General features: G+C 42.7%; 1 protein-coding gene across 3 annotated transcripts in view; it reads left to right on the top strand.

The window, feature by feature from the left end:
- The window catches only part of NPR3 (natriuretic peptide receptor 3), a 70826-nt gene extending 58004 nt beyond the window's left edge, over positions 1–12822 (top strand). For 2 of the 3 annotated variants that reach the window (XM_077755798.1, XM_077755801.1), the window contains exons 4-8: positions 2931–3066; positions 8292–8386; positions 9757–9892; positions 11584–11671; positions 12711–12822. In XM_077755798.1, the coding sequence (XP_077611924.1) occupies positions 2931–3066; positions 8292–8386; positions 9757–9892; positions 11584–11671; positions 12711–12822 (567 nt within the window). The remainder of the gene's footprint in view (positions 1–2930; positions 3067–8291; positions 8387–9756; positions 9893–11583; positions 11672–12710) is intronic. The other variant, XM_077755799.1, reaches the window with a different exon arrangement.
- The last annotated feature ends 338 nt before the right edge of the window (positions 12823–13160 follow it).

The raw sequence follows: 13160 nt of genomic DNA, 5'->3' as shown, positions 1-13160 counted from the left end.
TTAGGAAAAGGGTAATCCAAGTTCATGTTTCTTAGCTAGATAACCTGCAATTGTAGAAGGGGCAATTTAGAGGGCAGAGCAAGAAGGAAGGAAGAGGAGGGGCCAAGAGGTACTTGATGCTGGGGCACATGTCTAGTGCTTTAGGTGGGCCATGTCGGCATGGTGGCCCTAGGTTTTGAGAAGGAATCAGGAAGAGGAGGAAGATAAGTGGACGGCTGATACCCAGTGGCAGGTAACTTAGGATTTAAGCAGGGGCCAGACTAGGCTCCCCAGGAACAGGGAGAGGGAAAACTTCAATTAGAGAGTGTAGAAAGACTGATGAGGAGGGAGGCTCTTTCGGTTCTCAGAGTAAGGAGAGGATTAGACCAGAGCTCATCTAAGGCGCTCTACGTTTTCCATTTTCCAGGGTTTTATGATTTCCCTCTGTAGCAGGGTGAGTTTTATATAATTATCCCAGGGAAGATAGATTTTTCGAAAAATGTTTTTATGATGACCTAAGAAATCACACAGCTAAAGTCCACTTATGTTATTTGTTTTTAAAGTTTATTTATTTGAGAGAGTGTGTGCAAGCAGGGGAGGGGGCAGAGAGAGAGAGAGAGGGAGAGAGATTCCCAAGCAGGCTTCATGCTCTCTGTGCAGAGCCCCATGCAGGGCTCAATTTCATGAACGGTGAGAATATGACGGGAGCTGAAATCAAGAGTAGAATGCTTACCCAACGGAGTCACCCAGGCGCCCCTAAAGTCCACTTATTAAAACTCATTAACTCATCAGCATGCACACTTTCTTAAGCCATGATGACTTCATGGTTTAAGTGAAAATTTCATATTCCTTTGGAAAATTGAATTAGCATAGCCAAATCAGCAGAAAATTATCTTTGACTAGCTGCTATTTCTACATCACTCTTCTTTGCCTAAGAAAACAATGACTCTGAGACTTAAGCTTGATGGCTAAGAGTAAGAGCCAATGTCTACCATTTACTTTCTTAGTCCCAGAAACTGTTTCTGATGTTTTATATGCACACATTCATTCAATCCCCTGAAGAGCTCTGTGGGATGAGCAGGCACTAAACCCCCGTTGGGCCAGTGAGGAAATTGAAGATTAGAGAGATTAAGTAATGTATCAGGGCTAGGCTTAGACTTTGGGTCCAGCAGCTAATTCTGAGTTTTTCTGTAAACAAACACTCCTCCTCTCCCAGATGGTAAGCAGACCTGACCAGTGCAGGCTGCACGCCTCATACTTGGGTAGAATTAAAGGCTTGACACTCAGGAAGTAAGAACACTGCTTGACATGTTAAAGGATGAACAAGGAGCCTTCGTTCCATTAAGTGTAAAATGAGTCCATAAGGTATGTTATATGATAGAGTGCTTATTTTCTGAATACTGCTATTAGGAATTAGAGGCTAAGCAGGATCCCTAGGTTTATAATTCTCTATATGTACACAGCAACAACAATTAAGCCTAACAGTGAGTGCTAACTCTGCCAGGCACTGCTGGAAGTCTTTTACACTTATTAATTCATTTAAATGTAAGAGCACCCCCATGAGATAAGTACTATTATTTTCCTCATTTTCCGGATAGGGAAAACTGAGGCCCAGAGTTGTGGAGAAACACATCCAGGAAGTGGCAGAGCTGGGTGGTGAGCCCAGGCTCTATCCATTCTAGAGGCCATTATTCTAAACAGCCTCTCAGCACTGGACTGTGGCAAATGCAAAGTATTTCCTTCTATGACAAAAAACAGGACTCACTGTCTTTAAGGATGAGATGAGGCCAAAGTAGCACTGGACAGTGAGCTGTGTTTTCTGTGGATGTTTGTGTATTTGAACCAGGTGATGCAGGTTAGTTGTGGTACTCTTCCTATGGAAAACTTTTCTAGGGATGAGGCATGGAAAGCCTTCTTGCCAAGACTCGCGGTGGACATCTGTGGAATGCTGAATGCATTCTGCTCCATGGCATTCCGTTCTTGACAGTTTCTCCTGAAATAAAAAGACTTGTGTGTGTGTGTGTGTGTGTGTGTGTGTGTGTGTACTTTTATACGGAATTTGTAAGCCACTAAATTTCAAGATTATATTTGGTCATTTCATGTTCAATGGGTTTAAATATGGTATCTGAACTTTCAAATGATGCTTATTGAATGAAACAATGTTCAAAGAAATTAAGCGATTTCCCCAAAGTCACATGGAGCTTAAGTTTCTTGAGGGGAAGGGCTATCTTACTTGAGCCAGGACCTGGTTGGGATAAACAGGTGGTCCAGGCATGTTTCCATTCCTGTCCTTAGAACGTGGTGTAGGGGTGGTCCAGAGGCCGGGTAGGGATGGTCCTATCCACAGGAACCACTACAAACACAAACTGGAAAGAGAAACTGAGGTCCCATTGCTGATGGAAGAGAGGACACAGACGCCAGGCAGGGAGGAACGGCACTCCTCTTTGAATCCATAACACCAGCACTAGAGTAGGCTTTCAGTAGTATCCGAATATGAATGAATGGATCCCTACTGTTCTTTTAGTCACTTTCATATTCAGAGCATGGGGAGATCATGGGGACTGATGGAGATGAAAACCTAGAGGAGGAGGTTAGACTTAGTTTGGCTTGCGGTAGAGAGTAGATGTGAGGAGGAAAGAAGGCACCCATGTAGAGGGAACTATGGACAAGTGGGATGCACCTGGAATACTTAACCTCATCAACAGGTACAATTTCCTTGACTTGTGTAATATCTTGTCTGCCCTCCAAATTCCTAAACATGGGAAGGATTTTCCTCACTAAGCCAGTGCCAGGAAAACCATGGCATGATTCTTGTCGGCTACACTTTGCCCATTTCTGCCATTGCTTGTGGACCTCGAGTCTAACTGGTTAACCATTTTGATTTACTTACATTATTCATGAACATTGAGTCATTGGTGTTTGGGTTCACCCAACTGGGGTTTCCTTTCCAGGTTAACATGTTTGTTGAAGGATTCCATGATGCCATCCTCCTCTATGTTCTGGCTTTACATGAAGTGCTCAGAGCTGGTTACAGCAAGAAGGATGGAGGGAAAATTATCCAGCAGACTTGGAACAGAACATTTGAAGGTGAGGATCAGTCTATAAGGTGACAACACTCTGTAGATGATCAAGCTGCTTCTTCCCTGGTTCTGTTTTTCTTTTTTACACCTATGGGACTTCGTCAGTTTCCTGTTTTTCTCAGCTGTAAAGGATAATAGGTCAAGATCAACCTACCTCACAGGCTTGTTGTGACAATTAAATGAGATAAAGCTTGTGAAAGTGCTTTGAAAGAATCCCACTGAAACAGGAAGTGCCTTGTCTCCTTTGGATTGTTAGATAACAAGCCCATGCTTCTTCAAATTAAATTTGTCACAAGCCTCCTTCACAACAAATAATTAGTTTGTGAAGAGTTCTGTGATCCGTTTTAAAAGAAGTAGCTTCAGATATACATTCATCTGTTTAATTGTGGGTCGTTTGAGATTATAAGCCGGTCCAATCAAACCCTTTGCTTTTATTTTATTTCTAAAATGGTAAATATCAGCTGTGGCTTTCTTTAAAACAGAGAAGTATAAGAACCACTGCAAAAAAAAAAATGGCCCATAATCTCATCACTCAAGCAACCTCTGTTGACATTTAAAAATTGTACAAGAATGAGACTATTCTTGGCTGGAAAATTTAAACAGTACAAAAATGTACAAAATGAAAAGTGAAAGTTTTCCTTCCCACCCTAGTCTCCTCTCCCTAATGTACCCACTATTAACAATTTCCTATGATTCAGTCTAAAAATATTTTGTGCCTTCTGCCAGCACATATGCATTTGTATATCTTATCAAAAAATTATACAAAAGGAGCTATACAATGAATGTCAGTCTTCCATCTCAGCTTTTTTTAAAAACTTGTATATCAAATAAAAAATTTTTCCATATGAGCACTCATAGATTTAGCACATTTAAAAATGATAGTTCTATATTTTTCTACCATATGGTTGTACAGAGATTTCTTTAACCAGTCTCTTATTGATGGATACTTCAGTTGTTTACAGTTTTTGCTGTTATGCAAAATGCTGTCACAAGCAACTTACACACCTTGATGAATTTCTGTGAGTACATCCAACAGGGAACATTTCTAGTCATGGGATATCTGGGTCCAAAAGTATGTTAATGCCTTTTAAGGTGCATTAAATATTGCCAAATATCTTCCCCAAAGATCTACTGGTCTGAATTCTTGCTAATAGTGTATAGAATGCTGGTTTCCTTTCACTTCACTGACACCTCAAAGAAAATTAACATGGACTCAATGAGAATGACCCAGCTGCTGGAGCCCTGCAGATGTCAATGTCATATTCAGGCGTCCATTCATTCATTGCATCTTCTTGAGCATCTGCTATGTGCCAGGCACTGTTCAAAATGCTGAGGGTTTGTAGTGAGCCAAAGACCCTCCCTGTGATCAACTGAGCTTTCTGGGTAGTAGGGGGAACTGGTGATAAACAAACAAATACACCATTTCAGGGGCAATAAAATAAAACAGGGTAGGCAGAACGTGACAGGAAGGCACTTTGGGAGAACTGCTAATTTAAAGAGAGATGCCAGGGAAGATCTCTGATACGTTGCAGTTGAGTAGAGACCTGAGGGAAGTGAAAGAAATTATGCAGATGTTTAGGAGAGAACATTCCAGACAGAGCAGAGAGCACAGAGACCTTGAGTGTACCTGGTGAGAGAGTGCTGAGTGGCCCCCCTGAAGAGCAAAGAGGCTTGTTGGGCTCAGGCACAGCACGTGAAGGGCGTGAAGGGCAGTGTGATAGGAGCCACAGTCAGAGAGTGACTGATGAAATTTTTCAGTGATGAGAACAAGTACTGCCAAGTCTAGATTTGTGGAACACATATATATATATATATTTTTTTCATTTGGGACTTCAATGCACTCCATTATCTCATCCTGCCCTTGTTTATTAGAAACGGTCAGACAGTGCTGCGGGGTCAAGTTCCAGCTGTCTGGGCAGCAGCTATGGTGACAATTGGATTTAATTTCTCCGTGGTGGTTTTAGTGAATATCAGATCTTACCTGCAACTAGAGTGGCATCTACTTTACCTTTAGACAGTAGGACATGAACAAACAAATAAGCCTCCAAGATTGTCTTGCTCAACTTGTGACTGCTTTAGTTGAAGAGTTGGAATCCCATCGGATAATTCAGGGGGCATATTAGGACAGATTCAGATTTCCCAGAAGTTGTGCCCAATACACTGAGAAACTGGTGTATGTGGACACAACCTTGGTAGGCCACATCCCATTTTTAGCTATTCCTTACTACATGGTGTGGTCATTTGTTCTTGGTCTTCTGAAGGAGGTTGTTAAGGGAAGGGCAGGTGCCCACAAGAGCTGGAATTCAGCGTTGTATAGGGGGCGTGGACTAAATTTTCCCATAGGTCATCCTGATTCTTCCATTCTGGGGCCAGGTCTACACAGACAATATGAAATGAGCCCTAAAACAATCAACTATATAGTCAAGTCTAAACTTAGACCCTTATTTGTCCCGATGTAAAGATAATTGAAGCCAGTGTAAGTTTTGACCTTGAATTCTTTGGAAAGCCCATTTTATTTGCTAACTAAGGATCAGGCTGAGGGTAGCCCCCAAAAGAACTCTGAGAAATGGTCATTCTGTAAGTGATCATTTAATTGTCAAGGGAAAAATACTCTGGATGTTATTTGACAAATTTGGATTTTATTACCGTGAAACCAATGACCATCTCTCAAGGCTCTCAATAAATGGCCTGGGAAGAAGCTGAATTTCCTCTCTGTGGGAGAGGTCAGAGTGACAAGGTAAATAGGACTGTGGCTCAAATCGTGAGGTCCACTACAGACCAATGGAAATGAGGGTGGTAAGTCTCATTACTTATGTACAGGAAAATTCTGCTATCAGCTTGACAATCTCACCTTATACACAATACTCTCAGGTGAAGTCTCACTTGCTAATCGGCCACGCTGAGGGTTCTCACCCCATTTCTTGGCAGAGTTGTAATAGCTTAAAGTGTAATGAGGTCTTGGATTTACTAGGGCCACCTTGTCTTATAAAATAAAACTCTGCAAAGCCCTTAGCAGAACACACCTTTATAAACACCTATGAACAGGATGACAAATGGTTTTGGATTGGCAATATGTTCGGAGATAAATATGATGTTTTTAATTTAAAAAAATTTTATTTACATTTGAGAGAGACAGTGAGTGAGCATGAATGGGGGAGGGGCAGAGAGAGAGGGAGACACGGAATCGGAAGCGGGCTCCAGGTTCCCAGCTGTCAGCACAGAGCCCAGCATAGGGCTCAAACCCACAAACCATGGCATCATGACCTGAGCCGAAGTCGGATGTTTAACTGACTGAGTGAGCCACCCAGATGGCCCAAGATAAATACGATTTTTAAAAACGACATTTACTACTTAAACATTGTATAGGGTGTCAAGAATAAACAAGTATAAGATAGATGTATCCTCTGTAACCAGTATATATTAGAAAGACAAAATAATCAAGATGAATGGCAGCTCCATTCTGTTTGCGGCAAAGTAGACCAAAGTCTGGAAAAATCAGTGGGCCTTCAAACCACAACCCAAAGGACAGTAAACCCAAATACTTGCCCTCTCCAAACCACACTAGAGGATGGAACTTTCCCTTGGGATCCCTTTTCCCAGACATTCATTTTACTTCCAGAGAGAATCAAATCAATAGAAAAACTAAGAATTACACTGAACTCTAACACAGTTTAAAATGAAAGAATACACATTGCCTTAGTTAATTAGGATGTGGCTGACCTATGCATTCTTTTGTTCAGTTAATGAAAATTACAGTATAGACATTTAATATCAACTAATGATATATATTCACTTTCACTGATTAGCTGTCTAAGCCACTGTTGCTGGCCAAAGCAAATTGAAATCCTTTGTGTGGGCACTTAGGCTCTCCATGCTCTGGCCACCATATTCCAGCCTTAAATCTCACTGCTTCCTTCCACACACACGGGCCACCTCACCCAGAACCTCACAGTCCCTCTGGTTCCTTTCAGCTTCCGTGACTTCGTAAATAGTAACAAGGCTAACCTTTCTGCTTAGAATACTGCCACTTCCTGATGGCTGCTAGTCTAAATCATGGATTTTACTAACATTCCCATAAAAGATCTGCTCTTTCACTGAATCCTCCTTGCGTCTCCAACTGGATGTGCCAACTCGTTCTCTGAGTGGGCATGGGCAGGTGCCCTCTCCCAGATACTCCAGGTACAGTAACAACTAACTTCTTTTGCACCTGTCGTGGGAGTGTTTTACCTGTTGCAGCTCATTTAATCTTCTCAACAGCCTCTTGGCTGGGAGGTACGAGTGCATTTCTTTTACAGTCCTGAAGGTGGAGGCCCAGGGGGCTAAGTCCTTGCCCAGGGCCACACAGCTAGGATTGAAATACATGCAGTCAGATTCCAGGGCGAACAAGTGAAATCCTTCGTCCAGGCTCCCCCTGTCTTGAGTGGGGCAGTGTGTCCAGTTCAGCACCTAGTAATGGCCCAGAACTCATGTGGATAAACAATGAGTGACATTATGTATCTATATGAGATGACAGATGTCAACTAAACTTACTGTGGCAACCATTTCACAATATACCCAAGTCAGACCTTTATGCTGGATACTTGAAACTCACACAGTGTGGTAGGTCAATTATAGCTCCGTAAAACTGAGGAAAACCCCCAAAATGAAACAAAACAAAACTGAATGAGTGAACACGAGTGGGGTGAAGACTAGCTCTTCTTTAGCTCGTGGCTCCCATGGCCCGTGAGGCAGCCCCTCTGTTCTCCTGTACCCAAGGGTGCCCCTCTTGACACACATTCACTGAGTCCTGGGCCTAGAATGACTTTTCTTCTATAATGTTTGGCCAGTGATAACATGAACTCACGACAGGTCTAGGAGCGCACCACGCCCCCAGCCTCTCTCTCTTTGCAGGCTTTTTTTTTTTTTTTTAATTAATACAAGACTCTGGGATAAGCATGCTGCTTTCGGAATTAGCCTTAATCTTTTTTTTTTTTTTTCCCTAAACATAGTCCCCAAAGAAGGTCATTTATTTCTTTTCATTTTTAAATGGAGAAATGTTAAGAATTTAGGAATGCAGACACAGATGAAATTACAATGTCTTTCCAAATGCCAACAAAAATGCTTAGAGTCTGATGAGCTTCCCTGTGGCATGAGTTTGTTTAAAAAATCCTGTCAATTCATTTTCTTGTTTTTGTTGGCAGACAGAGGTATTTGCAGTCACTGACTTGGAGTCCTTCCCATCTCATCCTCTAGGTATTGCCGGGCAGGTGTCCATAGATGCCAACGGAGACCGGTATGGGGACTTCTCCGTGATTGCAATGACAGACCCAGAGGCGGGCACCCAGGAGGTGAGCGAATGAGACGCTGCTTCGGCCGCTCCTTCTGCTCGCTGACGTCCCAAGGAATGCATTTGTCCTGGTGTCCACATAGCTGTCCCCAGAGTAGCCTCCAAATAAAAATGAGCTGGAAATCTAGGAGTTTCCAAGTAGAGAGGGCTCCCTTCTGGTTGAGGGGATCCTGGAAGATTTCAAGAAATAGTTCCACGTTTATCCCGAGTGGGGAGATCCTGTTTCCAGTGGCTGAGTGTGCTTCTTTGGTGGCTCTCCCCCAGGGTTGAAGTTTCCACAGCACTTGATGTGACCGGGTGTAAGGGGCTTGCTGCTTTTCTCTTAGTACAAATATATGTGGCCTTTGCGGGAGGAGCGGAGCTGGCCGGACCTGACCCTTGCTACGTGTACTGAATGATTTTTACCTTTGGAGTGGCCTGAGTCTCACGTGCATTCTAGTTTCTCCCTCTGTAATGGGTGGGTAGGAAAGGTCTATTATGGGCTCGTTGTGAGGTTAAAGTACTTGGGGGGTGCTCTGTATGTGCCAGGGATTGTCATATTTTGGTAATTATCTAGAAATTCTTTTTTACAATGACACGAGCTAGCCTGTGAGAGCTTGCTGGCCCTCCTTCAGGTGACAGAGGGGAGATGACACAGGCTTCTCAGGAGCAGTGTGCTCGTACCCAGGAAAAAAGAGAAACAGACCCTGAGAACCTGGGTGGGAAGCTACTTCTATATCAGGGTTCAGGAGGCTGATGGAATATCTGTTTGGACCAGAAACCATGGGCAAACCTTGAATCAAGCCATCAAAGAATACTGAACCAAGTGAAAAAGAAAGTTCAGTCTCGAAATGGGGGTGCAAATGGGGTAAATTCATCAGAGAGGAGAACGTAACCCTCAAAGTCAGGGAATAATCTTTCAAACAGAGAAGGGTGAACAGGATGTTCCTAAAAGATACCTTTGACCCTTTATATGCCCAGCTAATTGAGTGGCATGAGGCTGTGTGCCGGTACTGGCTTAATCCCATACTGGGTATGAGATGCCTGGCTCCCCCCCCACATCCCTGAGATTAACGTGGGGCTTACAAATGGCTGCCTGCGGGCGGGCTGCTCATGGCAGATGGGCAAAACAGCACATCCTCGGATGAGCAAGGGAAGAGCCAGGAATTCCAAGATTATTGTTTTCTGTATAACCACTTTCCTGCCCTGGGGAGCCATGGTCCTCCCTAAATTACACCTCCTTTAAAGGACCGTCAGTGACCACAAATCTTGACTTACGAAGTCCTCAAAAACACATCATTACAGTCAGTGTGACAGGGAGCCCACCCTATGCCTCCTTTGGAAACAGGTAACTTTGACCTTTCAGTTTGCACATTTTCTGCTTTTACATAGGTTATCGGTGATTACTTCGGAAAAGAAGGTCGTTTTGAAATGCGGCCGAATGTCAAATATCCTTGGGGACCTTTAAAACTGAGAATAGATGAAACCAGAATTGTGGAGCACACAAACAGCTCTCCATGCAAATCATGTAAGTTTAGAGATTTAACTTGCGCCCATCTCCCCGTCTGTAGTGTCAGTGTTACACAAGTTTAAAAGACAGGTGTTTTGTAGGAGCTCATGTTCTGAACATTCAGCTTTCTTTTTCTGATGTGGTAAAACCCATGGGAACAATTCATGAACTCGCACCTCACCTTCACCAGAGGTTTCTAGGTCTTTCTTCTTCCATCTTTTCCCAAAATGCTAGAAACCTTCTCCCTATTACGACATCTCTTACTGTTGCTTAGCATCTGACATTGCTGCTGGGGAAGAAGAAATAGATCAAATAGTAAATGTGTAGCAAGTCTCATTCTGATGTTCAGAGTTTGTAGGTACTCTCCTACCGCTCAGAATCAAATAGATAATGTCCCTTAAACACCCCCAAATTGGCAAATTGGCAAATAAGTATAAAATATGTTATTTATGAGAAGCCTTGTCATAAATATGAAAGCAAGTGGGCATTCTTTTTTTTAATTAAAATTAAAAAAAATGTTTATTTATATTTGAGGCAGAGAGAGAGGCAGCGTGAGTGGGCAAGAGGCAGAGAGAGAGGGAGACAGAGAATCGAAGCAGGCTCCAGGCCCTGAGCTGTCAGCATAGGGCATGATGTGGGGCTTGAACCCATGAATCATGAGATCATGACCTGAGTCAAAGTCTGATGCTTAATGGACTGAGCCACCCAGGTGCCCCAGCAAGTGGACCTTCTTATAAGGAGCTTACAAATAGGGATTGTTGGAAATTGTTGCTTTAGAAGAGACCTTTGATAAGCTAGTGAGGGGGAACCAAGTGAATATTGACCTTTCAGGCCAGTTGGTCACTTAGGCTAATGTATTTATGCTCATTATTTTGCGACCAGCCTTCAAACCATGTTATTTATATATACGCAATAATTACAAGGAGGAGTAAAGCATAAGTGTATTAAGAACATTCTCTGGAGTTACTGGGCATGACCCTTGTCACTACTGGTTTTGTGATCCTAGGAATGTTCCTTTACCTCTTTAAACCTCAGTGTTCCTGTATGTAAAGTGAAAAACTGCACCCAACTCTTAGAGCTGTTCTGAGGATTAAATGAGATGATGCGTTAAAGGCAGACACTACACTGTTTATATAAAGCTAGGTTTTTGTCATGTTTATATAATAAGTGGGACACTACTGAACTCGATTGTTTCAAGTTGTTATTCCCATCTTCACAAAGCTATATAGGACATTTTGACATGGAACTCTGGCTCTAGTGAGAGAACATCTAAAAACAGAACATGAGCCCAATGCATTTTTCACCAAATCTTCTAGCACTTTTAAGTGTCATCATCCGTCTGCGAAAGTAAGATGTGCTGGGTCAGTCCCATGCTCTGTCCAGTTGTCTTCTCTGACTAGGAACTCAGGGTGGATGTATCTCACATTTCAGTTCCTAGTGTTCCTCAGATCCTTCTGGAACCTGCTTTCTCCCCATTGTTCTCACTGTCTTCGAGCGTTGTGTTCGTCCATCTGGTTCCTTCTTAAATGCTTCTGAAGCTTTGCACTTAGCAAACAAATGAAGGTGCGGGATCCCCTAGAAAATCTTTCTTTAAAAAAAAAGGAAAATTTGCCTCAAGTGGGAAATTGAGATACACCTTCTAGTGAATGAAACTTGAGACATTTCTGTTTCTCAAAATGAACTCTGATTATTTATGTTTCTTTTTTAAGCAGGTGGTCTAGAAGAATCGGCAGTGACAGGAATTGTTGTGGGGGCCTTACTAGGAGCTGGTTTGTTAATGGCCTTCTACTTTTTCAGGTGAGAACTGTTTTATCAAGTTTTAAAATTCACTCTCCTTTATTGCCTTTGTCACTCGCCTTTGTACAACCCTCCTTGTGACTTGCCAATATCTTGCTCTTACCTACAAAGCATGGTGGTTAAAAGAACGAAGCCGTTCTTCTGTGACGGTCTTTGTGACCCTGGCGGTTTGGTGGTCAGTGGGTTTGTGTACTGGGTAGCAGGCCGGGGCTTTCTGCTGCATCTGTCCCCTGTGGGCCACAGAGCCACTGCTATCCTTTGATCACATATCTTCTGACCCAAACTCCTACCACCCACCAAGTGTGTATGTAAGAGAGAGAATGCGGACAAAGGAGAAACAACTATTTTTAAGCTTCCTCCAATTCAGAAATAGGTGACTGGGTTCACTTTCTGAAGAGGAAGAGGTGTCCCTGAGCAGTCCACAGTCTCAGGCTGGTGTGTGCTCAGTATTTAGAGAATCCATGTGCTTAATTATCATTGTGGTAAAGCCCCAAAGCTTGTAAACTTGTAATATTTATGTGTGTTCAAGATACTGATAGTCCCATATGATGAGGGCAGTCCATTCCTTGATAATCTTTGGTGATTGAGTTTGTGGCTTATTCTCATGTCATTAGCCCAAGATTTCTTCATTTCTGTATGGAAATTGAACTCTGGGTGTATGTGACTCTTTGTGGGAACAATTGTATTCCTGTTCCTTTGGTCACAGCACACTTAGTCTGATCTTTATCTAGGGCACATCCTGGGAGTTAGGGAGAGCTTCTGTGGCAGAATAGACAAGACGCGACCCACAAGGCACCCGGGGAAAAGGGGGAGGTTTGTTCTATGGCATTTCAGAGAGCATGCCAATTTTCCTCCTTGAATAAGTGCACAATGCCTTGGGGCACACAGCTTTAATCTCTGACCAGGGTTTCATATTCTGTCACTTCTCATTTATCAACCCAAACCCAGATGTCCCTCGAGGGCATTCTTTGTAAGAGAAACCATAGTATTTTGTAGCCAACTGAGGTTTTATTACTACATTCACTTTCCCTTTACCCAGGAAGAAATACAGAATAACCATTGAGAGGCGAAGCCAGCAAGAAGAAAGTAACGTTGGAAAACATCGAGAGTTACGGGAAGATTCCATCAGATCCCATTTTTCAGTGGCTTAAAAGAACGCCTTTTCTTTTGGCTTGAGATTCTTTAAGGAGATAGATGGGATGAAAGACATCAATGGAACAGAAGGGGCGCTCTTGAAGAACTCATTCTTTTAAGCAGTTAGTCGTTTTGTTGTACAACTTCTTTAGAAGCTCAGGAACTATTATTAATCACCATATGCCCCCTGGCCTTTCATCTCATGACAAACAAGTATGAGAATATAACATCACTCTGTTTAAATGTTCATACTGTTTCAAGGGCATGTGATTAGGTTTATGTTTTGAAAATGTGGTGTCTCCATATCTTGATGGCTTTTGGGGGCATTTCGCACAAGGCTACAAAAATGTGGTTT

Source organism: Crocuta crocuta, unplaced genomic scaffold (assembly GCF_008692635.1).
Source record: "Crocuta crocuta isolate KB4526 unplaced genomic scaffold, BGI_CrCroc_1.0 scaffold222, whole genome shotgun sequence".
In the NCBI taxonomy this organism is placed as follows: domain Eukaryota; kingdom Metazoa; phylum Chordata; class Mammalia; order Carnivora; family Hyaenidae; genus Crocuta; species Crocuta crocuta.
This window is presented reverse-complemented; position numbering and strand designations above follow the sequence as displayed.